The 27,910-nt window shown below is 42.7% G+C and overlaps 3 protein-coding genes across 5 annotated transcripts in view; 1 reads left to right on the top strand and 2 right to left on the bottom strand.

The window, feature by feature from the left end:
* LOC129603748 (uncharacterized) overlaps window positions 1-27,910 on the top strand; it is a 151,362-nt gene that overhangs the window by 80,116 nt on the left and 43,336 nt on the right. The window lies entirely within an intron of this gene.
* The window catches only part of LOC121202064 (NACHT, LRR and PYD domains-containing protein 12-like), a 290,159-nt gene that overhangs the window by 234,982 nt on the left and 27,267 nt on the right, over window positions 1-27,910 (bottom strand). The gene's annotated exons all lie outside the window — the stretch shown is intronic.
* The window catches only part of LOC129603764 (NACHT, LRR and PYD domains-containing protein 12-like), a 155,648-nt gene continuing 130,309 nt past the window's right edge, over window positions 2,572-27,910 (bottom strand). Inside the window, exons 2-6 of the mRNA XM_055506741.1 lie at window positions 12,859-13,029; window positions 6,533-6,706; window positions 5,958-6,131; window positions 3,596-3,769; window positions 2,572-2,972 (exon numbers count right to left, since the gene is read on the bottom strand). Coding sequence (XP_055362716.1) covers window positions 2,963-2,972; window positions 3,596-3,769; window positions 5,958-6,131; window positions 6,533-6,706; window positions 12,859-13,029 — 703 coding nt within the window. The 3' untranslated portion in view covers window positions 2,572-2,962. The remainder of the gene's footprint in view (window positions 2,973-3,595; window positions 3,770-5,957; window positions 6,132-6,532; window positions 6,707-12,858; window positions 13,030-27,910) is intronic.

The raw sequence follows: 27,910 nt of genomic DNA, 5'->3' as shown, positions 1-27,910 counted from the left end.
CAACAGGAGAGGCTTCAGACGTGATCGACCCAATAGAGCTGCATGTGAGGATCCAGGAAAGGTCTGTCATCGAGGAACAACTGTCCCATTGAAAGGCTTCACCCACTGGCGCTCACATCAGACTGATGGTTGGGGAAGGAGGAAGGTGACGGTTCCTTTTCACGTGACGTACAAGACGGTACCGCAAACACACACACACATTCATACACGCAATGAAGAAACACGCTTACAGCTGATACACGCTCAAATTCATGTTCATGCTTATCTGCTCGCAATGAAGAATCGCTTTTTGCTCAAAAAAAAATCTCACAGTGATATTCAAATTATGACAAACAGCTAAATGACGACTGCTGCATGACTTTGCAGTCTGATGGGTTCAAACTATTTTAACTTTAACAAATTTTTTAACAAATTCAGTAATAAAATCCTTCATGTTTCTAAAAAGATTTGTGCACACTGTAGGTTCGTCTGGCCAGACTGTAGGAAAACAAAACAAAACAGACTATAGGAAGACTGAGACTGACTGAAACAGACTATTATTGACTATTAAAGGGAAGACGACTATTAGAGAGAAGTAATAATAATTACTGTACGTACCAGACTATTAAAGAAAAACTAATTCTTTCACTGTCTTGTGCAACATCTGACAGCAAGACACCTTGAGATTTATTTTTGCTTTCAAATTTATGCCCAGTTAATTTTTAGGAAGAGATCTCATGTGTAGTTTAGGTATTTGATTGATTTCCACTCCAGACGGAGTGCAGGTTACGTCTACAGACATTCTAAATAATCCCTCTTTTGTTGGTGTTAACTTCAGCTCAGCTGTGCTCTTATCAGTGGCTGCTGAGGGGGGGCTGTAACTGAGGCCCTCACACAGGCTGCATCACAGCTTGTTTATGATTTCACACACACACACACAAACTGACCTCAACTTCCCTCTTTTGGGATGAACACAGGTCTGCGCTTGCGATTTCTCTTACTAACGAACAAAAAGATTTTTGATTTTTATTCTACAGTTACACACGTCCCTCTGTGAAAACATGATGGAGACAGATGACAGGACGTGGTCCCTTTGTGAACAGATGTCAACGAGGTGGAGACTGGTGAACGACTTCCGACCCCATGTGACGTATTTACCTACTTTGCATAATTTATAATTTTTTATTATTCTGCCCGTCATGTGCAGCAAACAGTGAACTGGGTACCTCCACATTCTAATGACACACACTACATGCTTTTGTTTTATTTTCATTTTTCAGAGGATAAATACCGAACCCACTACAAACTCCCCTACTCTCATTAATCAGTAGTTGAGGCCAGAGCCTTCAAAATGGCGCTTGGTTGTGAGGTCACTCTCTTTACCAAACCAACTGGAGCACATGAGGTGAGTCAATCAATGACCATTTGAGTTATTTAACCTGTAAAATAAAATTACTTTAAAGTATGGTTATGGGTTGTGTTATTTAACAAATTGAGGCGCTGAAAGGTTCCATTAGTAATGGAGACCACCTCCATTACAGAGTTAATACCCTTATTGTTTCATTTGCAAGGATCTTTTATTATTACAGAATGTGATGTTGACAATTTTCTTAGTGGTTGATTAATGTGTAATCAAAAGGGGGGAGTATTATGGCAAAAAATGTCTCTTCCTTATTTCTATGCAGTTATTATATGATTTATGACTTATGTTCTGCTATTAATATCTTATGTTTTGTCTTACTGTATGCATTTGACATTTCACCTACATTGTTCAATGGTCGTCTCTGCCTGATAGACTCTCAACTCTAGCTCCCAAACCCAAGGTCGGGGAGTTGTGTCTCTGTCTGTTGAGACTTGGTGCTCCTTTCTCACAGATAGTTGGACGTCAGCGATGCAGGTGTGAGAAAGTAAATATCTTCACACACACTGTGACAGGGAGGAGATGGTGCATGTAATTTGATTGGGTTAGAAAGACATTCCACCTTAGTCGGACAGAGAAAGGGGTTAAAAGGCAGAGACAACTTGAGCATCGTGGGCTCTTTGCATCACACCTTCGTGGTGTGTGCACTGATCTCCCAGCTGGTTTTTGGTTTGTTGATGTGCACGATCAACATCCATGCTTTTTATTTGCTTTCCCCATTATTTTTATTTTCTTTTTAAAATAAATCGCACAAAAGGACAACTCTCTCATCTGCTTCTTTATGGAAAATTTCCACCACATCATGTCAATGAAAACAGATTAAATCAAGTGTCACACTAGATGTTGTGTTTTCCATTAATTTGCGTCTGTCAGGAATAAAAGGTCCTGTTTCTATATTTCTCCACGAGCTGCACTGCACTTGGCCTCTTGCAGACCTCTGCAGATTATTCAGTTCTAGGACTTTTGCAGCCATTTGCAAAAAACAACTTTGAATTAACATGGAGTCACCACTGTGACGTCAACAAAGCCAGCAGCTTTTCATTCATTCTGGTCATTTATTTTCATTTAGGTCATCTAAAGTCATTCAATGACTTCTATGTTTTTGTTTTCGTGTCTGTCTCAAACTGTTGTTTGAGAATTAAAACATAAAACAGCAGCAACGAGGACACAGGTTATACAGGAAAGATGCTTTATAAACAATCTGTCTGTGACCAGAACGTCTACTTATTACAACACTAGAGCATAAATGTGTGAAAACACTGTTTATACAAACATTCAAATGAGGTAGTAAATTATACATAAAAATACATGAGGTTTTTTTTTAACAATAAGAATTACAGCCAACACTGTCCCCGATATCTAACTACTGCACCACACACTTTATTTCCCCCATGATCCTGATGGACTGGACACAGAGCAGCTGGTCTCAGATCAGTTCACACTGAGAGTCGTGTCTACTGGTTCTGGTTCCACCGTCAGTCAGTTGTGGATGAAGCTCTGCTCCCAGTAACATGGACCAGTCAGAACCTCCACACACACACTGCTGCTGCTTCTACATCTGGATCATCTCCAGCTGCAGAGAGAATGAGAGCAGAGAGCAGATCAGTGAGTGTCTACAGAGACTCCCTTCATCATCTGTCACATCCAGGACAAAGAGCAGCAGGACTTCAGTCGTGTTCACAGCACCAGTGGAGCAGCTTCCTTTCAGCTCATCTTAACGTCTTGGACTGAAGCATCAAGTCTGCTGACTCTGCACATTTCACCCCAGTCCACAGTGAAACAAACTGCTGAGTCATGGCTTTAGAGACGACTTCCTGTTGGTCCATCACAGACAGAGTCGCTGTGTGGTGACCAACATCTTCTCTGCTTTGAAACATCAGCTGACACAGAAACATGAGAAGCTTTGGAGCAACTAATGACAGAAGGACACAGACACAGATGTGATGACTGGACTTCAGCAGAGGTTCTGCTCTGGACCAGCACCACATGGTTACTACATGGAACCATGGTTCTATCAGCCAGACTGATCTCAGAGCTGTGACACACATGAACCTGATCAGTAGTTAGTGTTGATGCTACGACACTTTGATGAGTGACTGGAGCTTTACAGGAAACACTGGATCTCTGCTGTGACACTAACTGAGTTTAGTCCAATACTGCTGAAAGCAGCACAGACTGACTCCAACCTCTACTGACCTCAGAGTCTGCAGTCCACAGTCTGGACTCTGCACCAGGTCACGAAGAGCCTTCACTGATGAATCCTGCAGGTTGTTCTCTCTCAGGTCCAGTTGTATTAAATGTGACGGGTTGGACTTCAGAGCTGAGACCAGAGAATCACAGCTGATCTCTGACAAACTGCAGCCAATCAATCTGAATAAAGAGTCAAAGATGTGGATCAAAGCATTAATAATGGCCGAGCACCTTCATTTTTATGCATTGAATATGTGCCCTCCATTTTGTTGTCCAAGATTCTGTGCTGCCTTTTGACAGACCTGGAACGTTTTTTTTACTTTTATGTCTGTTTTTTTTTCCACAGTGAAACATACAATGATTTTTACAGTAAGAGTCAGAACTCCAACGTGGCCAATTCCATTGCTTGAAAGAAGCAGCTTCACTCGTTCTGTGGCTGAACAGATTAATTTACAACACGTGGAACACATTTCTACTTTTCTAGAAGTGGCTAGAGTATATGGGGGAATGGGCCACACTTAAGTACTGACTTTATCTGTAAAATTATTGTATGTTTATATATATATATATATTATATATTATATATATATATATCTATATATTATATATATATATATATATATATATATTATATATATATATATCTTATATATATATATATATATATATCTATATATATATTATCTATTATACGCCAGTAGGCGTGGATCATGTCAGGGCCAGGTGCTGTCCAGTTTTTCATACCTGAGACTCTTTGTTGGATGTGATAGTCACTGGATTCTGTTCAGGGAGAACAGGGTTGCTGTGGTCTTCCCTCAGATCCACCAGCCACTGTGCATCACTGTTGTGTGATGCCTCCCTTTCCGTCCCCTTCCAGTACTGTTCAGTTTCCAGCCTTGGTGGGTCTGCTCTGTTGTTATTACCCTGCCATTGAGAGTACACTTTCGCAGGTTGTGTTGCGAACAGCCGGTTTATTCGTCTGGCTTCGTTGTCTCTGGTGTATCTCTTTAGGCGGCTGGCCAAGGCTTGTAGCCTTTGCTTGGCAGTTTCGAGTGCTTCAGGTATGGTCATCTGGCTGTACCTCTTGGGCATCGGTCTTTTCATTGCACCTCTCTGGGCCTCTGTCATTTGGCTCACTTCCCTCCGAGCTGCCTTGATTTTTGCTATCTTTTGCTAGCTTTGTATTGTTTCTCATGGCTCCCATGGTTGCTCTTATAGCCAAGCACCTCTAGGATCACTGATGCTGAGGCGTATACCAGCTCATTGGTTTCCGTGATTGTTGTGGTAGGGATCGCTCTCAATGCTGCATTCACATCTTCCATGAGACTTTCTGATGGTACTTCACTTAGCCGTTGTAGTGGGGTTCGGGGTTGCCTGTTCAATCTCGCCATGATCTTATCTTTCAGGTCAGTTGCTGCCTCGCTCAGCGTATCTGTGCTCATTGGGGCTTCGTACCCATATATATATATATATATATATATATATATATATATATATATATATATATATATATATATATATATATATATATATATGTATGACTTGGTGCTCCTTCCTCTCTGATAGTCAGACGCCAGTATTGCAGGTGTGAGAATGTAAACATCTCGTCACACACAGCGACAGGGATAAGATGGTTCATGCAGTCTGATTGGTTGATGTGCACGATCAACATCCATGCTTTTTATTTGCTTTCCCCATTATTTTTATTTTCCTTTATCCGTTGATATTTTTATTTTCCTTTATTTTTATAATAAATCACACAAAAGACAACTCTCTCATCTCTTTATGGGAAATTTCTACCACAGCTCCTCATGTTCTCCCTGTGTCTGTGTGGGTTCTGTTCTGGTTCTGCAGCTTCCTGCCACAGTCCAAAGACCTGAAGTTCTGCTGCTTAGCTCCTGACTCTGAGCTTCCATAGGTCTGATTGTCTGTCTCTGTGTGTTGGACCTGTGATGGACTAAATGACCTGTCCAGACTGGACCCTGCCTCCTGCTGAGTGACAGCTGGGATCAGCTCCAGAACCATACAGACCCAAACAGGACAGGATGCAGAGATGCAGATGAACCACTGTGAAAACCACGACTGGACTTTTAGACTTGGACCAGTTCTGGTTGTTTAATTAGTCTGTTATGAAAGAACCGAAAGATTTTTATCCCTAAGAAACAATGTGGGTTCAACATTTAAAGAATATTGTTTTATATTGTTGTTTGTGTTTTAATGCTCATTAAGTAGAACCAAAGTGATTAAACTATACAGTAAGTGAACAAAAACCAAACCACTAACTCTCAGAAGTGAAACCTGCTGTTTCCCTGAAGCAGAACCACAGTCAGAACCTAGAACCTAGAACAGTAACAGTCAGTGAACTGACCTCAGAGTCTCCAGTCGACAGTGACGACTCTCCAGAAAACCACACAGACGCTTCACTCCTGAATCCTGCAGCTTGTTGTAGCTCAGGTCCAGTTGTGTCAGATGTGACGGGTTGGACTTCAGAGCTGAGACCAGAGAATCACAGCTGATCTCTGACAAACTGCAGCGATTCAATCTGAAAAAACAATCAAAGATGAAACAGTAGAAAAAGTTTAAACCATTCAGTGTCTCATCGTGTGTTTGGAGCTGTAGATGCTTCAGAAAGTACAGTAAAGGTTTTGAACCGAGAAGGTCCAAACATCAGAACCAACAGGATGCAGGTTAAAACAGTAATAAAGACTCATTAACATTAATGACAAACACGCTGCTGCTTCAGCTCAGACGCCGTGACTTCACATCTTCAACTCTGCAGCTCCACCACTGGCTCCATCTGGACTCACTCATGTTGTACTGACACATTTATGTGAGCTTCTACTAAAGATCCTTTTGAGTCCGACTCAGGTTCTGGACACGTGACATGTTTATAGAAACATACAGAAAATGAATGACACACAGAATTAAAACATGGAGTCTGACCTCAGAGTCTCCAGTCGACAGTAACGTCTCTCCAGAAAACCACACAGACGCTTCACTCCTGAATCCTGAAGGTTGTTTCTACTCAGGTCCAGTTGTGTCAGATGTGACGGGTTGGACTTCAGAGCTGAGACCAGAGAATCACAGCTGATCTCTGACAACCTGCAGCCACTCAGTCTGAATAAAGATTCATAGATGAAACAGTAGAAAACACAGTTAGTTAAAACCAATTGTAACAACTGCCCCTTCGTGTCACACTCGTTTTGTTTTGTTTCCTCCCTTCTGTTGAGATCATTTCCTGTGTGTTGCCAGATCTGAAGGATTTGAATCACCTGTTTAGGACTTGGTTGCCCATTGTAAAGGAGCATATTTACTAAATAGTGATGGGTAGATGAGGCGTCATGAAGCGTTTCAACACATTGCAAAACTGTAACGATACTGTGTCATTGAATACTGACACCTGCTGGACCTAAAAAATCCCCACAGTCAACCAAGTTGACAGACTCAGCTGACACTGACTGATGACCTAGTACATACAATAATATAATTTAAGTCATTTTTATAGTATTATTTCATATCTTCATTTGAATTTAAAATTGATATTTTTAGATACAGTTGATGTATCATAACGTGAAAAATCTAAGTGAACATGAGAATGAGGATGCTTTTTTTTATAAATTATTACAGTTATTATTAAAAAAATGTTTTTCCAACATTTTAAAATCGAGTCTGCTGAGCTTTTTTGATACAACTTCTCCAGCTGTAGAAAAGACCCGTTCACATGACACAAATCAGGCTGGTGTGCAGAGACATTATAAGGAAAGGAAGAGGTTGTCTTTTGGTTGTATCTCATAGAATCCTGGGACCTGGCCAGGTATCTCTGCACTATAGAAGTTTTTCAGACTCAAAATCCAATTCACAATATATTTGTCAATTGGCAATTCAATATGCAATATTGTCGTTCAATTTGAAAATGCATTTTGTATTTGGCAATTCAATAATAAAAGTGGCAATTCAATTCCCAGTTTTATTAATTAAAAGTTTAAATAGAAACTTATAAATAAATATAAATTGCATTTCGTTTCGTCATGTTTTTTTGTAGTCTTTATTCAAAAGGCAATGCATTTTGCAATTGACAATCAATATGCTATTTGGACATTTTATTTGAAAATGCATTCAAATATGCATTTATAAAATTTATAAATATTGCTGAAGTGGGTGCACACCGCTGCTGTAAAGACGGTTCCGGCTGGGGATCATTTGTGCGTCCAACCACCCGCTTCGGATGTTATCGTCCAACTACAGACGCACAGTCTGCCCGCAGTCTACTGACGGCCTCATTGCAGTTAGAGGAACTGCGGAACCAGAGTGATTTAAATCTGGGCTCTAGAAGTGTTGCTGGGGTCAATACATTGTAAGGTGGTTTGATTTAAATAGGAAAGTTCTGTCGAATCTGCATAAAATAATATGATTAGTAAACTAAGAGTCACTTTGAAATTAATCTGAATTTAGATAGATGCAGTGAAAACTTTTTTTTAATAATTAATTATTTTATTAATACACTTTCACTTAAAATAAAATAAAACATTATTTACCAATATGAGATGAATTATAGATGACTTTGACGATGAACGACAAACGCTCATGGATTCCTTTTGGCAGATGCAGCCCGACACATGCGCTTCCTTATAAACACAGTTTGGTGCGTCAGACAGTGACTGATACAGGAACTGTATCGGTTGACTTTGGACAGTTGACTTGATACGCGCACCCGACACGGGGTTTCGCTCTATGAGCTCGACACATGCGCCGACGCATCGGTGTGACAGGTGTCGTGCCAAAAAGTGACTCGTTAAGGCGTTTAGCTCGGTTTGTGTAAGACTACAGCTGCTTATTTCGGTTTCAAACGGCCATAACTTGTAAATATTATCCGCTACACGTTTTCTAGTAGACGTAGTAACGTCACGTCTTTTAGATTTTGTGTAAACGACGGAAATAATCATCGTAATTCTCTTTTCAGCGATCCTAGATCGTGACTGTTTAACTCAATGTATGACATGACGCTAGGACTCAGCTTTACGACCCAATGTTGCTGCAACATGTTTGTTCTTCACATTTTGTGTCTGATTGAAACTGCACGGGTGACCATCGAGTTGTTTCACCACTTTTAACTTCCTGTATGGGACCAGTTAAACCAGTAAGATGCTTTCATGTTTTCCCGTGATTATTAGAGGCAAAGGTTTTGGTCAGAAGCTTAATTCTGCCTTATTTTAGGTAGACTGAGCTCTGCTTTGTTATATTTACAGATTTAATACGCATCCAGTCCATCTGATCTTATCAATATATGTTTAATGAAAGCTTCTTTCTCCTTTATTTTAAGTTCATTGAGCTCTGCTGGGTTATATTAACAGATTTAATGACCATCCAGCTCACTTGACCACCATCTGTACCTGTCTGAGGCCAGTACAACCAGTAAGATGCTGTTTCCACATTGCCAAAAAGTGATTCATGCCAATATGTTATCACAAGAAGCTTAGTTTTGCCTAATTTCGAGTCCATGGAGCTCTTCTTGTTCATATTAGCACATTTAATGCATGTTTTTGTTTTTACATTACTCAACAACAATAGTCAGTTAGTGTAGCGTAATATTGTTAACTTCATATAGAGGACCTGGCTAACCTGTGCCACATCTATGGGGAGCAGGCAGGTGACACTAACTGGGTAGGTAGTTATCCTTCTCCAAAATGAACACACATTGAGACACAAATGTGGTTTTTGAACTGACAGCTGATACCTGATACTATTGCTAAATTCTACCAAACATGTGAGCAATAAATTTGTGTTAGAAAATAACTTTGATGTTACACTTGAATCTTTGCCTCTACAGATTGGCTGTGACAGCTGTCCACGGTGATACCACAACACCTGTGCAAAGAGACCACTGAAAAAGTTCATTTGTCAGCTCTGCAAGTAAAAACATTCTAAATTTTAAAAAAAAGTACAAAACTTCTGATTTGGTTTTTCTCTTATTTCTGTATTCACAAGGACTACTACTATTCCGTTCAATAAAACACTTGCTACAAATTAAACAAATAGTGTGTTATCTGTCAAATGTTTTGTCTGGGTTGATCTTAACAACACCCTTTTCAAAGTGCCTTTAAAGAGCTGTTATTCTTTGCTGTGCCTGGAATTGTTCCTTGATTTATGTGTTCAAATAGAGGATGATATGATGCTGACAGTATTTAACATTCAACCTACAAAGAAAGCACAAAATTAAAAGGTGAAAAGCTATACGAAAAACAGCATTTTATCGATTTGACTATTCCTTTTTTCAATTGGTAAAAGTATCAGGTACAGAAAAACTGAGAGAAATTTTGCAGATACCTCAGAATCGTTATAAGCCATAAGAGGCCCTGCATTTGAAGGGGAAAATCAAATTTGCATCTTTCCACTACGAATTCCACTACGATTTGTGACCGTGTGAATGGTCAGATAAGAGCATCTTATCTGGTTGTACTGGTTGGTTGTACTGGCCTCAGACCGCTTTGATTTTATGTAAAGAAAAACTTTTAGTTCTGACTTTATGCATTAAAAAACTGAGTTCTGACTCTGTGTAAAAAACTTTGTTTTTGATTTTATATAATGAAGAACTTTGAGTTCTGACTTTATGTGTAAAAAACTTTGAGTTCTGACTTCATGTAGTGACACCCCTTACTGTGGAAATGCATCACAACTTACTCCTTTGATCTGTGACACATGCAGCAAATTTGTTACTTTGGATTTTATTTCAAGATCTAAACTTTGTTTTAGAGATATCTAGAAGTTTTAGAAAGATCTGAAAGTGTTTCATTAGATTTTTACACGAAATCAAGAAAAGCCTGACAAAACTGTCACACCCCTTTCATTTTTTGCATATGTGTAAAATGTTTTTTGGATAGTGTTTTTATGAAGAAAAATCTGTTGTACAAAAGAAAAAAACGTATCTCTGTGGATCTCTCCATAAGATGGCATATAAGGCACAGGTTCAGCATGCCTTCCTCCCCACTGTGCGGAGCCTGTGATGGCTCTATTTGTGTAACAAAAGCAGCTGTTCACAGATGATTTCGGATGTTAGTCACAACAAACGTCGGTCGAAACACCCCGACTAGTTGTGCAAGTAACAAGCAGAAAAGTCCAGGTTAAAACCTGTTAATATAACCCAGCAGAGGACAATGGAGTTAAAATGGTACTATGGAAGCTTAATCCATCAAGCGCTGAGTTTGTTTGTGCCTGTTTAATAAATCATTTTGTTAACTTTTACTTCTTACCCTCCATGTTACCCATTGACCTGGTCTGTGGTTCCAGGGGAACGTTCAGGGTTCTAAACAGAGCGTTTAGTAGTTGTAGCCGTGTGCACGTTGGCCGTAGTGCGACACTCCCCACTCAGTAGTGGCTGTGGTGGCTGAGCTCATTGACAGCAGTAATTCCCCATCGGTGCGGGCGAAGAGCAACGTTCATCACTCCACAGCATCTCCTCTCTGTCCCCAGAACCCTGTTAAGACCCACCGGGTCAGAACCCACGGGGGGAGTTTGTAGCAACATTCAGTGTCTCATGGTGAACTTCAGGCTTCGTCACCACAGAGAACAGAGACACTGACTCCACACATGCTTTAGGACCAAAGTGTCTCCATAGGATCCAAGCTGCCAGTGACCTTTGACCTTCTCCACTCCACTCCTCTTCTCTGCTCCTCCTCCAATCAAACATCATCCACTGTCTGTGGTGTTTGATGATCATTAATGAGCTTCACTCAACTATTTAGTTCTGTGTCCTGTTCTGAAGCTGCTGCTGATTCTCTCCTGCTTCTATTTGCTCCAAGCAGATTCTCAGTAGCTGCTTTATACAAGTGTCATCATTTAGTCTCAGTCAGTTCTAAGAGTCACAGTCAAACATCAAACATTTAAATCACATTCTCTCTTTTAAACCATCGTCAGCACTTAATGACTTTGTTGACTCCCTCCTTTCAATTACTTAACCGTTGAATGTGATCAGTCCTGAAGGTGATTTGACCTCATTAAGAACCTGCTACAGTTCTGCATTAAACTCACACAGAACTAAAACATGGAGTCTGACCTCAGAGTCTCCAGTCGACAGTGACGACTCTCCAGAAAACCACACAGATGCTTCACTCCTGAATCCTGCAGGTAGTTGTAGCTCAGGTCCAGTTGTGTCAGATGTGACGGGTTGGACTTCAGAGCTGAGACCAGAGAATTACAGCTGATCTCTGACAAACTGCAGCTCCTCAATCTGAATAAAGAATCAAAGGTGAAACAGTAGAAAATATAGAGTCAGTTGAACCCATTCAGTGTCTCATGGTGTCGTCATGATTTTCTCTCTTCAACATTCTTCAACAACATCTTTGTATATTTATTGTTTGGTTTGTTCCATGTGGTCTTGATGGAGACAGAACCAACAATATGATCCTTACTGAAATGTTCCTGTCTAAACTGATAAACAAACTCCAGTAACTCAATCTGAATAAAGAATCAAAGATGTGGATCAAAGCATTAATAATGAGTCAGATTTGTCCTGATCACTGATGTTTAGTCTAAAATGAGCAGAGTGACTTTGTGCTTGTGTTGTTGTGTCGTCATGATCTCAGCTTCTACACATCATCCACATGTCAGCACAACATTCATACACCTGTTGATGTCAGCACTGATTCACAAGCTGCTGTTGGAACCAGTAGAAAAACAGACGTGTTGGATCAAAGACTTCATCTGGTTCCTTTCATTCATCGTCTTCTCTCTAAATCTGAACTATTCTGTGTCGTCTGATGGAAAATGTTCAGACTAACGTTTGGATCAAACTCCAAACTGACCATTATTGATGAAGTGAATCATCTTTAGAACTGATCCCAGTCAGATGGATGTTCTCTCCTCTGGTTCTACATGGAACCTAGAACCTTCTGTAGCAACATGTCTGCAGCCTCATATTCATGCTCCTGTTTCCTGCTTGTGTCTCTACAAAGTGACATCATTGTCTGACAGGAAGCATCACACACAGGTTGAAGCATCGCCTGTTGATGGAGACGAATCAGACGCCACTAAAGGTCCTTCAAACATGTGGAGACATGATTTACTCTGAGTCTCTGCTGCTGTGTCACATTTAAAGAAAAATACATCACAAACTTCTGTTCATGATCTTCATAGACTTTAGAGTCACAACAAACTGTCAATCATTCCTGCAGGTTTCTGACATGAGTCTCTTTTCATTCTAGATTCAAGTGGAGACGTTTAAAGTGATGAGCTGAAAAACTGCTGCTGAGACACGAACCAGGAAAAACACTGACCTCAGAGTCTCCAGTCGACAGTGAGGACTCTCCAGTCCAGCACACAGAACCTTCACTGAGTCCTGCAGGTTGTTGAAGCTCAGGTCCAGATGTGTCAGATGTGACGGGTCGGACTTCAGAGCTGAGGCCACAACTTCACAGTGAGTCTTTGTGAGTCCACACCAAGAAAGTCTGTGATGACACAAAATATAAAGTCTATAAATGTGAAGTGTCTGTGACACAAACTGACTTCATGAATGTTGATGCTGAAGCAGCTATAGCTCAGTTGGTCTCATCCATCACAAAGTGTGAAGCTCTGTTAGTTCCACCAGATCCCAGAGATTGTACTGTTGGATTTGACTTAAAGCTCCATCGAGCAAAGAAAAACAGAAGATCCTGATGTTCACTAACTTTACAGCTGCTTTGAACTGATCCTCAACAAAGACATTTTATAGGAACCAGTAGTTGATGTTTTCACTCTGTGAACTTTTAGATTCTGTGTGAAGTGTTTCTCTTTAACACTGAGGCTTCAGCTTCATGTTGCTGTAGAATATTAATGATCACATTAATGTTGGACTTACTGAAACTTTCTGCAGTTCCTCACAGCTGGAATCAGTCTCCGTCGTCCCTCCAGTGATGTGTTGTACTTGTTCAGGTCCAACTCATCCAGAACCTCCTCTGACATCTGCAGCATGTAGGCCAGAGCTGAGCACTGGATCAAGGAGAGTTCCTTCTCTGATCTGTTCTCTGACTTCAGGAACTCTTGGATCTGCTGATGGACTGAGTGGTCGTTCATCTCCATCAGACAGTGGAAGATGTTGATGCTTCTGTCTGGACAGATTCTATCACTGTTCTTGATGATTCTCTGGATGGTTTCTGGACTGTTCTCTGTGTGACCCAGCAAACCTCCTAAGATTCTCTGGTTGGACTCCAGACAGAGGCCATGAAGGAAGCGAACAAACAGGTCCAGGTGGCCACTTGGACTGTGGAGGGATTCATACATGGTTACACTCATGACATCATCCAGAGCAGCATTGAAGTCTTTCAGAAACTCCTCCAGTTCCTCCATCTTCCCGTTGGTGTAACAGAGCATGATGTGAACAGCAGCCAGAAACTCCTGAACGCTCAGATGAACAAAGCTGAACATCTTGTCCTTGGTTTTCCTCCCTCGCTCCTGTTTAAAGATCTCTGTGAACACTCCTGAACACACTGAGGATCCACTGACATCGATGCCACTCTCTTTCAGATCTTCCTCATAGAAGATCAAGTTTCCCTTTAGCAGCTGCTTAAAAGCCAGTTTAGCCAATGACTTGATGTAGTTGCTGCTTTGTTCTGGTCCGTACTTGTCTTTAGTCCGATCCATCTGAAACCCCAGGAACTCTGCGTACATCTCCGTCAGGGTCTTGGGCAGCTCTCCTCCCTCTCTGGTTTCCAGCAGATCCTCCAGAACCGTAGCAGTGATCCAGCAGAAGACTGGGATGTGGCACATGATGTGGAGGCTTCGTGCCTCTTGATGTGGGACATGATTGTGTTGCTCTGCTCCTCATCTGTGAATCTCTTCCTGAAGAACTCCTCCTTCTGTGGGTCAGTGAACCCTCTGACCTCCGTCACCACCTCAACAAAGTCCTCCATGAATCTGATTGGCTGCTGCAGGTCGTGTGGTGATCCAGATGCGAGCAGAGCGTAGTAGTTTTCCTCTGATGAGGTTTGTCAGCAGCTCATCCACTGAGGTGGACTCTGTGACGTCACGTTGACCCGTCTCCTTCTCACTGGTGCTACAGTCCAGTTGGAGGCGACTCTCGTCCAGTCCATCAAACACAACAGAAGTTTGAAGCTGCTCTTGTCATAGTTGCTGTTTCCTGATGACTGTAGATGTGTAAAGATGTATTCAGAGCCTCCAGGCTGATGGACTCAGTTTTCTGGGATACATTCATGAATGAGCTCTGACAAACTAAACTTCTGTCCCTTCAGTGGATTCAGCCGACGGAAGGTGAAGGGGAAAATCAGATGCACGTCTTGATTGGACCTTTGTTGGGTCCAGTCCAACATAAACTTGTGAACAAGGACTGTTTTTCCAATCCCAGCGATTCCATTGGTCAACACTGTTCTGATGCGTCTGTATTTACCAGGGGGATGTTTGAACAGGTCACTGGGCTTCACTGGCTCCTCTGCTGATCTTTGCTTCTGCTGTGTCGTCTCAACCTGTTGGACCTCATGCTGTGTGTTGATGTGTGAATCCGGCCCAGCTGTGATGTACAGCTCTGTGTAGATGTCATCCAGACGTTGGTCGACTTCTGACCAGCCTGGTTTCACACAAAGAAACTGGTCTTGGAGGTTTGATTGAAGCATCTGCTGGTAATATGTGATGGGCCGTGGCTCTGGTATTGGAACCATCAGATCTGGGTCCAACAAGACACAAAGAAGACAAAGCGTGAGGTGTCAACAAATGTCTGGTTCCTTGATTCAAGTCTTTGTGTTACCACAAATTATGAAAGAGCCTGAAACATTAGAACTAGTGAAGGTAAGAACTTTGCTGTACAGTATGTGAATAATAATTGTATTCCACATTTAACAAAGTTAACCTCCAACACATCAGTAAATGTGTGATTGTGTCTGTGATGTTAAATGTAGAGATAAATCCTCTTACTCTGCAGACAGTCAACCAGCTCCTTCTGCTTCATCCTCCTCAGGAAGTTCACTGTGATCTTCAGAAACGCGTCTCTGCTGCTCTTCCTCTGCTCTTCATCCTCATCCTCCAACTCCTCCTCTTCCTCCCTCTGACTCTCTAAGCATTCTGGGTAATCTGGACTCAGAACCTTCTGCATCTTCTTCAGCTCCTTCTTCACAAACGTGACAATGTTTTCCTCCAGCAGCTGGAACAGAAACTATATGAATGACATGATCCAACTAAAACCATGGAGCCAAACATCAGATCCATGTTGGACACACTGACATCCACTGGTCTAAAAAGTGCAGCATGGAGATGATTGAACACAACAGATGAACAGTAGTAGTTGCACATGTACAGACCATAAATATGGAGTCCAGCTGTGTTTGGTGCTGCTGGACAGACTGAGCACTGGGAACCTCTGAGCTCTGCTGGTCCACTCTGTGGGGGAACCATGAAGAATGAGTCCACACAGAGACACACACAAGGTAAAGGTCCATGAAGTGATGTTGGATGTGAGCAGTGAGTCAGAGACTCCCTGTAGTGGTGAAGGTTTACTGTCAGTCAGTGGCTTCAGTCTCAGCTCTGAACAACATATATCTCTGCCTCCTTCACTGAACAAGGCTGAAGTGTTGGAACAAGGAGTCTGCTGGGATCAGACTGGTTGTACTGGGCAGCTGCCAGTGGGAATATGTTGAACTAGGAACATTTAACTACTTCCTACATTCATTTATTGTTGGGCGTCGGCTCTGGTGTCGACACTGAGGACAAGCAGTCGTCTCCACAGCAACAACATCACAACTAAAGTCTCCAGTAGTAACTTCAATTTACTGCTGCAAGTGAAGAAGCTTTAAGGCATTTGACCAAAACCTTCATGTAGAGACGTCAATAAACAGATTTGATCAGAGATGATCAGCTGCTTCCTCTGACGTCAGCACTTCATTAGAAGAGGAGCAGCCCCTGAGACCCTCTACAGGATCAGAGCTTTAGCTACTGCTGGATGGAGATTTGATCAATGATCAGAGTGAAGAAAGCTTCTCCTTCACATCAACACTTCAAACACAAATCAACCAGATCAAACATGTTTATCATCAGAGAAAGTTTACATCAGATTGTTCAGAATGATTCAAATTGACAACAACTTACTGTGACTCTGATACAGGTTGATCTTTGAAATTAATAACAAGTTCGTTTGACCGGTCGCTCTTGAGGGACACACAGCTGGGTCCAGGTTCAGGTCCAGGTCCAGGTCCAGGTCCAGGTTCAGCAGATCCTCGTCTCTGATGGGACCTGATAGGAAAACACCTACAGTGACTCTCACACACTGAGTCCTAAATGAGCAGTAACAGTAAATCAGTGATGTGTGTGTGACTTGGAGACAGAATCATCACCTCTGAGCTTTGTTCTGGTTCTCATGGTCCCCACACAGACTGGTTTTAGAGGGAGGGGCTCCCTCCTCTCTGTCCTCACACTCGTTCATGCTGCTGGAGTCACACTTTTTACCTTCATGTGGAGAAGAAACACAAATTATTCATCTGCACATCAATTCAAATTGAAATAATTGAACTTAATTGAGCCCACATTGAGGAAATTATTCTTTGCATTTTTACCCAGGGGATGGAAAAGTCCGATCCCCTAAGAGGGGCAGTGGGCAACCACAGTGCGGTGCCCAGAAAGCTAGTGTGACATGTCTTACTTAAGGACACACTGAGCCACCAAATCCTTCATCATCATTAGCAGCTCCTCCACTGATTGTCTCTTCTTCTGTGGTTCATATCAGTGTCAGCTGGATGCAGTCAGACAGTGGGAGGCAGAGGAAGCTGCACCAGCTGCTCTACTTCTGTCAGGGACCACAACCAGTCTGATCACATTGACATAAACTAACAGTAAATCACAGAGACGTCACTTGACTCACAATGACTCTGATTCTAATTGTTGAGTACATTAAACGGTGCAGAGATTGGTACTGGCCTGAGATACGGTTCTTAAGCAATTAGAGCCTTTGGGGGCGGGGCCTAAGACCTCTGCAGCGCTCACTGAACTGGAACCGAATAGAGCAGAGAGCAGATAAATAGAGAAAGATAAAGGTGTCTATAAAAAAGGACTATGAACCTGACGGCGTTAATGTTTTATGGCAGAAAGACGTCAGAAAAAAACATAGAACCAGAGCTTCTTTTTGAAAACGTAAAAAGACCAGAACATTGTTTGGAATGAACTGGACACAAGAGTAAAAGCAAAGCATCTTACAAGATTCAGAGGAACTTCTGTAACAAAGAACTTTCAGCTGTTGTTTCTGCCAAAGGAGACAAGTCAACGCAGCTTCATATCATCGGACTGGAACTATTCTGGACAGTTAATCCAGATGTGTGGACACAGATTAAAGAGAACTCTGACTTGGAAGCTCGTCTGCTGGCGTTCTGGGACTTTTCTCTGTCTTTGCTTGAATAGAACTGGATGGATTCTGTCTGTGGATCAGTCATTACCTCCCACAAACACGTAAAGAGCATCAGAGCTCAGCAGCAACACTCTGTCCAATATGGTTCTAGAATGATTTCATTTTTAAATGCAGTGTAAACTGTGCTCAAGTGTTTCACAGAACCGACTGAATGAACCGCTTCTAAGAGCTTTTTCTAACATAAAGTGTGACAAAGGTGAACTGGTCACCAGCACATAGACAAGGTTTAAACCCAGCAGAGCCTGGTTTCCTCGCTCACTGTTTCAATACTTAGTGTCCAGCAGCTCATCTGGTCTGTCCACATGTCACAGACAAGAATGAAGTGAAACTGATCTGTTTAAAAAAACTTAGTCTCTATTCATGTAGTGTCTGAAAACAGTTTAATGTTTACAGTAACACCAATGTAGAGAAGCTGTTAACTGAGACAAACAACAGAACAACTGATGAGTAGCTGTAAAACATAAAGCTATTTGTAGCATCAGCAGATATTACACCACTGATTTATTAAGAAGCTGAGTTACAATATATATAATACAGTATCCATCCATCCATTTTCTTAACCGCTTACTCCCTAGTGCGGGGTCACGGGGGTGCTGGAGCCTATCCCAGCTGGCTATGGGCGAGAGGCAGGGTACACGAGTCGCCAGTCCATCGCAGGGCAACACATAGACAGACAACCATTCACTCACACACTCACACTTACGGGCAAGAAAGGCACAGAAAGGAAACCGGACCGAAAAGCAGACTCCACACAGAAAGGCACCAGGGCCGCCTACGGGAATCAAACCCAGAACCTTCTTGCTGTGAGGCGACAGTGCTACCCACCGCACCACCGTGCCGCCCTAATACAGTATCTCCACATGGATTAAATAATAAATTATCTCCTTATAATTTTTCTTGTCATTTGTTTTTAGTGATTAATGTTTCTGTTTCTTACATTATCACATGAATAATGACAGTTTGTGTTTAATCTCTGACGCAGCACATAAACATGGAATATTACATAAAACCTGTTGAACCGGTTTTCAGCAGTTTGTCTGCGACTACAGCTGCTTGATTCAGCATCAAACTTATGTAGAACAAACACCCGACAACAGAACGGCGAGCAATCAGTCGGCTTCCAGTTAACGTGGACACTGGAAAACTCAAAACACCAAGAGGGAAGGAGAAACAAACTCAAACCAGCAAGGGGCTGGTTTGAGTTTGACATCTCTGCTCTACATTAACAAACAGGTTCAGTCACAGTAATGTTGTTAAACACTCACCTTCTCAACTTTTCTTCTTCTTCTTGGTGTTTAATTAAAATTTCCTCCTTATGCTGTTTTCTCTAAATGGAGTCTGAACTCTCTGAACACCTTCGGTCTTTACTCCTGTACCTGGATCACGTGATCACTGCGGCTCCGCCCCCTCTATGTTTACAGGAAACCAGGTGAGTTTACAGGAACTGTTTCTTAATGTCTGACGCAGCACATAAACAGGGACCAGTCCATAAAACCTGTTAAAGTGGTTTTAGCTGCAGCAGCAGTTTGTCTGTGTCTCCAGCTGCTTGTTTCAGTGTGTAGCTAGTAGTAGTAAGAATCATGCTGTACGTTCCCTCCAGCTGATCTGTTGGATCCAGTAAAATGTTTACATTTTTCATCTCCTGATATCTTTACTGCTAGAAGTACACAGTGCTGTTCTTAGATGCAATGACACAAAGTAATTGAGTTGATTCCAGCTTGTATTTGTGTTATTCTGCGGGGCAGACTAAGCAGCTACAGGTTCACTAAGCACTGTGGTAAAAAACTGCAGGAAAACAATGTGTTTGTTTCCAAGGTATCTAATTAGGGAGACATACACAAAGATGCAACACATTTTTTGATTTGTGTTAATCATACACTTACATGCTAACTATGGAAAAGTAAAAATGACTTGCTAAGCATTAGACTTTGGAGCAGAAATCTTGAAAAATTATGGGTTGTCATGTTTTTGACTTGCCTGGATTAAAAGTAAAAATGTTGATCAGTATTTAATCAAAGTCAAAGATTTTACTGAATTTATGAATGTACTTTGAGGAAAATATTTAGCTGTAACATGTAAGCCCCACTGTACACTAACGACCTCAAACACCTCAGAACCTGCAACAAAACACTGACTGATCACTAAAACTGCCTTTGCTGCTGCGATAATGTTGGTTAATGAAATGTTATGTTTGACCAGCAGAACTCATCATCAGCCATTAGTTTTTATTGTCAATGATAAAACTGACGGTTTAACAGCTGAAACAGCAGCTTTATGCCAGTAAATGAAACAAATCATCATCACCTCTCCTCTCACTGCTGAAGCTCACTTACAAACGGAAAATACGTCCAAGATGAGCTATTTTAAAAGGGCGGTAAGAGTATTCACTCCAACTACTTTCCTAGATCCAAGTATAGAGCTCTCACTCTGACAGGTTTACAGAATCAATCTTGTAACACAACAAAAACAAACAAGAGGCAGGTGATAAATGTCACAACATGAAATAAAACCAAGACAAAGTCATTGCTGAGCAGGTGGAAAAGAAGGAGAACACAAGTAGCGCAGTGACCAATGCAGACATCCATCCTCAGTCAGTATGAACAGTGTGTATGTGAACACCCTGCAAATGGTTCAGAGCACATGAGCCAATCAATGATGAGACATTGGTCAACGGCTCCATCCTCTCAACCAATGGTCTCACATGCTCACTTAGCAAGTGACGGTAACAACAGTTGCTAAAATCCAACTTTATGAACAAAAGACAAAGAAGGAAAAATGGCAGCAGGATAGTTCGGTTCCTCCCTGGCTGAGAAAGACTACTGTACGCTCACATGTCTGGGAGCACTTTGACCTCATGGACCCTAAAAGGTCAAGTGTGATTTGTAGAGCAGCAACACGTCATCAATGCTGCATCATCTGCCTCCAAACAGCCAGAAACCACAGCTACCACAGCAGCAGCAGGTGCATAAGATAAGATAAGATAAGATAAGATAAGATAAGATAAGATAAGATAAGATAAGATAAGATAAGATAAGATAAGATAAGATAAGATAAGATAAGATAAGATAAGATAAGATACGATAAGATGAACTTTATTCATCCCACAATGGTGTAGCAGTTCACATCTGGACTGAGGTAACCTGACCTACATGTGAACTTAACTCCCTCATTGAAGAGCCTCTGCGTCCTTTCCAGTCCCCAGAGATAAGGGACCCTGAATTTTTCTCCACCACAGGAGGTTGGTTTCTATCACAACAGGCACCAACATCTTAAATGTCCATATCAAAGAACCATGAGTCCACTTTGTTGATGTACCTGTAAATCTCACAGGATTCCACCTCTGCTTATCATTCCAAAAGGACAGGCTGTCACATTTATCACCGAGAAGCTGTCTCTCCCAGAACTGGGACCACCAGCCATAAAATGTGGAATGTGCTCATCAAAAGAACAAGAGACTTCATTTGGACACAAGTTCTGGTTCCGATGCACCAGAACTTTCAACTTCCATGAAACTGATGCCATTGTATTCTGTCGACAAAATGTTTTCATTTGATATTAGATTGGTTTCTGTGTGATGTTTAATGCCTGATCTAAGGATTTGCCCGGAAATTCCTAAAGTTACAAAGGGACTTCAACTTATCAACATGCTTTCCTTTGTGGGAAGTTGAAATACAGATACTCACCCTACTGTATGTACTTCTTTTAATCTGTGCAACATACACATAGACTATGTCCACCAGCTACAATTAGGTATCCTTATTTTTGTATTACAATTGTTTAATTAGTTATGTCTAGATTATGCCATTTATAATTTGATTTTGCTTGCATTTATTATTTGTGTATGTTTTAGTGTTTACTTGGTGTTACATAAGACAAGACCAGTCATCCTGAATAACATTTCATTTGTTACAGCATTTTAAGGGACCACGTATAAAACCTTAATATTCTATGCATTTAATATTGCTGTTTAATTATTCTGACTTCCCTGCTCATTTGAGTACCAAAGTGATTGATACATGTGTACTGTGTTTATGGGGTGCCAAATGTAAAAGTAGCACCTATAACTAGTTTTCTCACATTTAACTAAATGACACAACATGTTTTCTCACATTTAGTTAAATGTGCAAAAGTCTAAATGTAAATGTTAAATATAAATGTAAATGTTAAATATAAATGTAAATGTTAAATGTAAATCTAAATGTTAAATGTTAAATCTAAATGTTAAATGTTAAATCTAAATGTTAAATCTAGCCCACATCTGACTCTGGATCGGTGCACGAAAATACTGGAGAGAAGCCTGAAGTCGAAGCCATCATGGCCGCCAGCTCCGACTCCCTCCAGTTGGGGGAGATTGAACGGGCTGTAACGGCAGGTGTGCGGGCTGAGGCTCCGCTTCAAACTGCCGTTCTGTCGTAAACACCATTAATGAGGAGTCAAGTAGGTTTAAAAAGAATATTTCTGTGGCGCCGGTGGAGAATTAGTTGGCTAACTATACTAGCTAGCCGAAGTTACGTCCAGGCTAAAAACAAAAGTTTCCAGATCAGATGTGGGCGGGGTTTGCGCGCACTGTTTGAGGTGATTGAGTTCGCGTCTCTGATCTGAGACCAGCGCTGTTTGAGGGTAGGGATGGAGTCTACTTGCCCATTCATGAATATTCAGTTTTACACTCGGCCAACATTTAACATTTACATTTAACATTTAACATTTAACATTTAACATTTAACATTTACATTTAACATTTAACATTTAACATTTACATTTAACATTTACATTTAACATTTACATTTAACATTTAACATTTAACATTTAACATTTACATTTAGACTTTTGCACATTTAACTAAATGTGAGAAAACATGTTGTGTCATTTAGTTAAATGTGAGAAAACTAGTTATAGGTGCTCCTTTTACATTTGGCACCCCATATGTGTTATGGTGTGATGGAACTTTGAGCTTGATGAAAAGAGGAAAGCTTAGTCATCTCAGATTTAGGATCAGTCCAAATCAAATAGTTTGATTCCTAATCTGGAGAGGTGGAACTCTTCACCACTGGTTGAACTCATTTCTCCGCCCTGCAGTGACCACTGCCCCAGGGGTATTTAAACCAGTGACACCCTAGTGGAATCGGATTTCCCTCTATCTTCAAACTTTTTTTTTTTTCTCCGGCGCCGGTCGAGCTGGCTGCTGGTCACAACAGCTCCTGTCCTCTTACTTCTATTTATTACTTTCTTCACTTATTTAAGTTTACCTTTCTAGTGTGTTGTTAGTAACATTAGTGTACACAACCTGTACACAGCTTTTTTTTATAGTTTTTCTAAGTTTGGCGCAGTACAAACGCTGTTTTTAAAGCTACGATGTGCGTCGGGGTCAGAGCGCGCATTGTTTACACTGCGGAGCAGCTGATCGCGCTGCGCAGCGCCGTAGTTCTGCCCAGAGACAGACACGAGATCACCGCTGAGGTGCTGGTGAAGACCCGACGTGGGCGCCGCGGCGGAAAACTACAACGGGAGAAAACGAGACGCTTCAGGCCCGCTGTCCCCTCCGTCATCATGGGGAACGTGAGATCTCTCCCCAACAAGATCGACGAGCTCGCTGCGCTCACACGGTACCAGCCGGAGTACAGAACGAGCAGCGTCCTGCTGTTGACGGAGACCTGGCTGACGTCACTCATCCCGGACTCGACTGTCGCACTGGACAATTTTCATCTGCTACGTGCGGACAGAACGGAGAACAGCGGTAAGAGGAAGGGAGGGGGTCTGGCTGTGTTTGTGAACATCAGGTGGTGTATGCCACGACATTGCACTGTCAAAATGAAGCTGTGTAACAGAGACATTGAGCTGTTGGCGGTGGGCATGAGGCCATTCTACCTGCCAAGGGAGTTCACACACGTTATAATAATTGCTGTGTACGTCCCACCCTCCGCTAACGCTGACACAGCTTCTGAGACCCTGCTCTCAGTCACCAGCAGGCTGCAAACACAGCACCCACAGGCTCTCTTCCTGATCTCTGGGGACTTTAACCATGCACCTCCTTCAGCTGCTCTGCCTACATACACCCAGTATGTGACCTGCCCCACCAGAGACAATAAAACACTGGACTTATTCTATGCCAACACCAAAGAGGCCTACGCTGCATCCTCCCTCCCACCGCTGGGCAGAGCTGACCACAACATCCTGCATCTCCTGCCTGTGTATAAACCTGTTGTACACAGGCAGCCGGTGGTGCCCCGCACAGTGAAGAGGTGGACAGCTGAGAGCGAGGAGGCTCTCAGGGACTGTTTTAACACCACTGTGTGGACGGAGCTCTGCGACCCACATGGGGAGGACATTAACGCAATAACAGACTGTGTAACGGACTACATAAACTTCTGCTGTGAAAACACTGTTCCCACCAGGCGGGTTCGGTGTTTCACCAACAGCAAACCATGGGTCACCCCTGATATTAAAGCTCTGCTAAAGGAGAAGAAGAGAGCATTTAAATCAGGGGACAGGGAGGAGCTGAGGAGGGTGCAGAAGGAGCTGAGGAGGAAAATCCGTGAGGGGAAGTCCAGCTACAGGAGGAAGATGGAGGAGCAGCTGCAGCAGAACAATGTCAGTGAGGTGTGGAGGAGCCTGACAGGCTGAGGGGGACCTGAGCTGGGTCAACGAGCTGAACTCACACTTTAATAGGTTTGACCAAGCACCTACTCACACCTCCCAGCAGCTGCCTCCGAACCTCTTGTCACCTCATACCACTGGATTACCAGCCCCCACAGCCCTTCACACCTTTACACAAAGCCCTCTACCCTCAGCCCTGACGACTGGTGACTCATCCCAACCACACCCCCTCACTTCACACCACACTGAGTCACTTCCTCAACCCCTCACTTCACACCACACTAAGACACTCCCTCCACCCCTATCCTTCTCCAGCACCCAGGTGAGAAGTGAGCTCAGGAAGATCAAGGCCAGGAAAGCAGCTGGACCAGACGGCATCAGCTCCAGACTCCTTAAGTCCTGTGCAGGCGAACTGTGTGGAGTTATGGAGCATGTCTTCAACCTGAGCCTCAAGCTGAGGGTGGTACCACAGCTCTGGAAGACCTCCTGCGTGGTACCAGTGCCCAAGACACCGCACGCCAAAGACCCCAGCAGCTTCAGACCAGTGGCTCTGACATCACACCTGATGAAGACACTGGAGAGACTGGTCCTGGGTAACCTCCGCTCTGCAGTGGGAACCTACCTGGACCCGCTGCAGTTCGCCTACCGACACGGCATAGGAGTAGACGACGCTGTCATCTTCCTCCTACATCGAGCCCTTTCCCACCTAGAGAAGCCCGGCAGCACTGTGAGGATCATGTTCTTTGACTTCTCCAGTGCCTTCAACACCATCCAGCCGATGCTTCTGAAACACAAACTGGAGGAGGCTGGTGTGGACCTTCATCTGACGGAGTGGATTATGGACTATCTCACAAACAGGCCTCAGTTTGTGAGAGCCAGGGACTGTGTGTCTGACACTCTGACCTGCAGTGTGGGGGCCCCACAGGGGACTGTACTGGCCCCCTTCCTTTTCACCCTCTACACGTCAGACTTCAGACACAACACGGACAGCTGTGTTCTGCAGAAGTTCTCTGATGACTCTGCGATCGTCGGACTGGTCACCGATGATGACGATGCAGAGTACAGAGGACTCACTCAGAACTTTGTGGACTGGTGCCAGCGGAACCACCTCCTGATCAATGTAGGGAAAACGAAGGAGATGGTGGTGGATTTCCGCAGACAGCAGCCTGCTCTCATCCCACCGATGCACATCCAGGGAAGGGACATTGAGAGAGTGGACTCTTACAAGTACCTGGGAGTGCATCTGAACAATAAACTGGACTGGACTCATAACACGGATGCACTGTACAGGAAGGGTCAGAGCAGACTCTACCTGCTGAGGAGACTGCGGTCTTTTGGAGTGAAGGGGCCACTCCTGAAGACCTTCTATGACTCTGTGGTGGCATCAGCCATCCTGTACGGTGTGGTCTGCTGGGGCAGCAGCATCACAGCGAGGGACAGGAAGAGACTGGACAGGATCATCAGAAAGTCCAGCTCTGTCCTGGGCTGCACTCTGGACACGGTGCAGGAGGTAGGTGAGAGAAGGGTCCTGGCTAAACTGACATCCATCATGGACCAGGTCTCTCACCCACTGGAGGACTCACTGTCTGCTCTGGAGAGCAGCTTCAGTAGCAGACTGATCCACCCTCGCTGTGTGAAGGAGAGATATCGTAGATCCTTCCTACCTGCTGCTGTCAGACTGTACAATCAGAACTGTTGACCACATCCCACCACAGTCACTCACCCACTGCATCAGTGGTTTATATAGCAACCTGCTCTGCACAATATTTGTGTAAATCTGTGAACAATCATGTATATTGTTACCGGTACAAATCTTATACCCATTACTGTGCAATAACCCTGCAATGACCTCATACTCACTCTAACTGTACTGTACTGCTTTGTACTGTGCCAACACAAACTGTTCTGTACCTGTATTCTTGCTCATCTGTACTGCTGTTGTGAGAGGTAATTTCCCCACTGCGGGACTATTAAAGGTTTTCTTATTCTTATTCTTATTCTTAAAAGAGGTTTGTGATGTATTTTTCTTTAAATGTGACACAGCAGCAGAGACTCAGAGTAAATCGTTTCTCCATGTTTGAAGGATCTCTAGTGGCGTCTGATTCGTCTCCATCAACAGGCGACACTTCAACCTGTGTGTGATGCTTCCTGTCAGACAACGATGTCACTTTGTAGAGACACAAGCAGGAAACAGGAGCATGAATATGAGGCTGCAGACATGTTGCTACAGAAGGTTCTAGGTTCCATGTAGAACCAGAGGACAGAACATCCATCTGACTGGGATCAGTTCTAAAGATGATTCACTTCATCCATAATGGTCAGTTTGGAGTTTGATCCAAACATTAGTCTGAACATTTTCCATCAGACGACACAGAATAGTTCAGATTTAGAGAGAAGACGATGAATGAAAGGAAACAGATGAAGTCTTTGATCCAACAAGTCTGGTTTTCTACTGGTTCCAGCATCAGCTTGTGAATCAGTGCTGACATCAACAGGTGTTTTATTGTTGTGCTGACATGTGGATGATGTGTCAGGCTGCTTAATATAGCAGACCCACATGCACGGCACTGGAGACAGGCAGGTACATTAAAAGGATTTAATCACATGCTGTAGGTCAAGCTACAGGCAGTGTTTGATACTCAGATGATCACAGGGCAGAGCTACAAACAGGGTGCAGGCAAAATCAGAGGTCAGACAAAGCTTACTGAGAACCAGGCAGTTAGATCAGGCGACAGTACAGGCATTGATCAGGCAAAACAACAAGACTCGGTCACAGGTTCGGTAACAAGAATAGACCAGGATAAATGCTGGAAAGTGGTGATAACACGCTACGATCTGGCGGAAGAATGAGGTGAGTGCTGGAGACTAAATACATGACAGATGCTAAATGACTGCAGCTGAATGAATGATGTGACCAAAAGTAATACTGGAACAACATGGTGGAACAGAAAAAGAAAATTAGTACAAAATAAAAAAGGAAATGGAACTAATAATGTCTAATGAACCCAGAGCATGACATGTAGAAGCTGAGATCATGACAACACAACAACACAAGCACAGAGTCACTCTGCTCATTTTAGACTAAACATCAGTGATCAGGACAAATCTGACTCATTATTAATGCTTTGATCCACATTTTTTGATTCTTCTTTCAGACTGAGTAACTGCAGTTTGTCAAAGATCAGCTGTGATTCTCTGGTCTCAGCTCTGAAGTCCAACCCGTCACATCTGACACAACTTGACCTGAGTGGAAACGAGCTGTGGGATTCAGGAGTGAAGCATCTGTGTGGTTTTCTGGAGAGTCGTCACTGTCGACTGGAGACTCTGAGGTCAGACTCTATGTTTTAGCTTTGTAT

The sequence above is a fragment of the Betta splendens genome, unplaced genomic scaffold (genome assembly GCF_900634795.4).
Source record: "Betta splendens unplaced genomic scaffold, fBetSpl5.4 scaffold_29, whole genome shotgun sequence".
Classification (NCBI taxonomy): domain Eukaryota; kingdom Metazoa; phylum Chordata; class Actinopteri; order Anabantiformes; family Osphronemidae; genus Betta; species Betta splendens.
The sequence above is the reverse complement of the archived record's forward strand: the minus strand, read 5'-3'. Positions and strand labels throughout refer to the sequence as shown.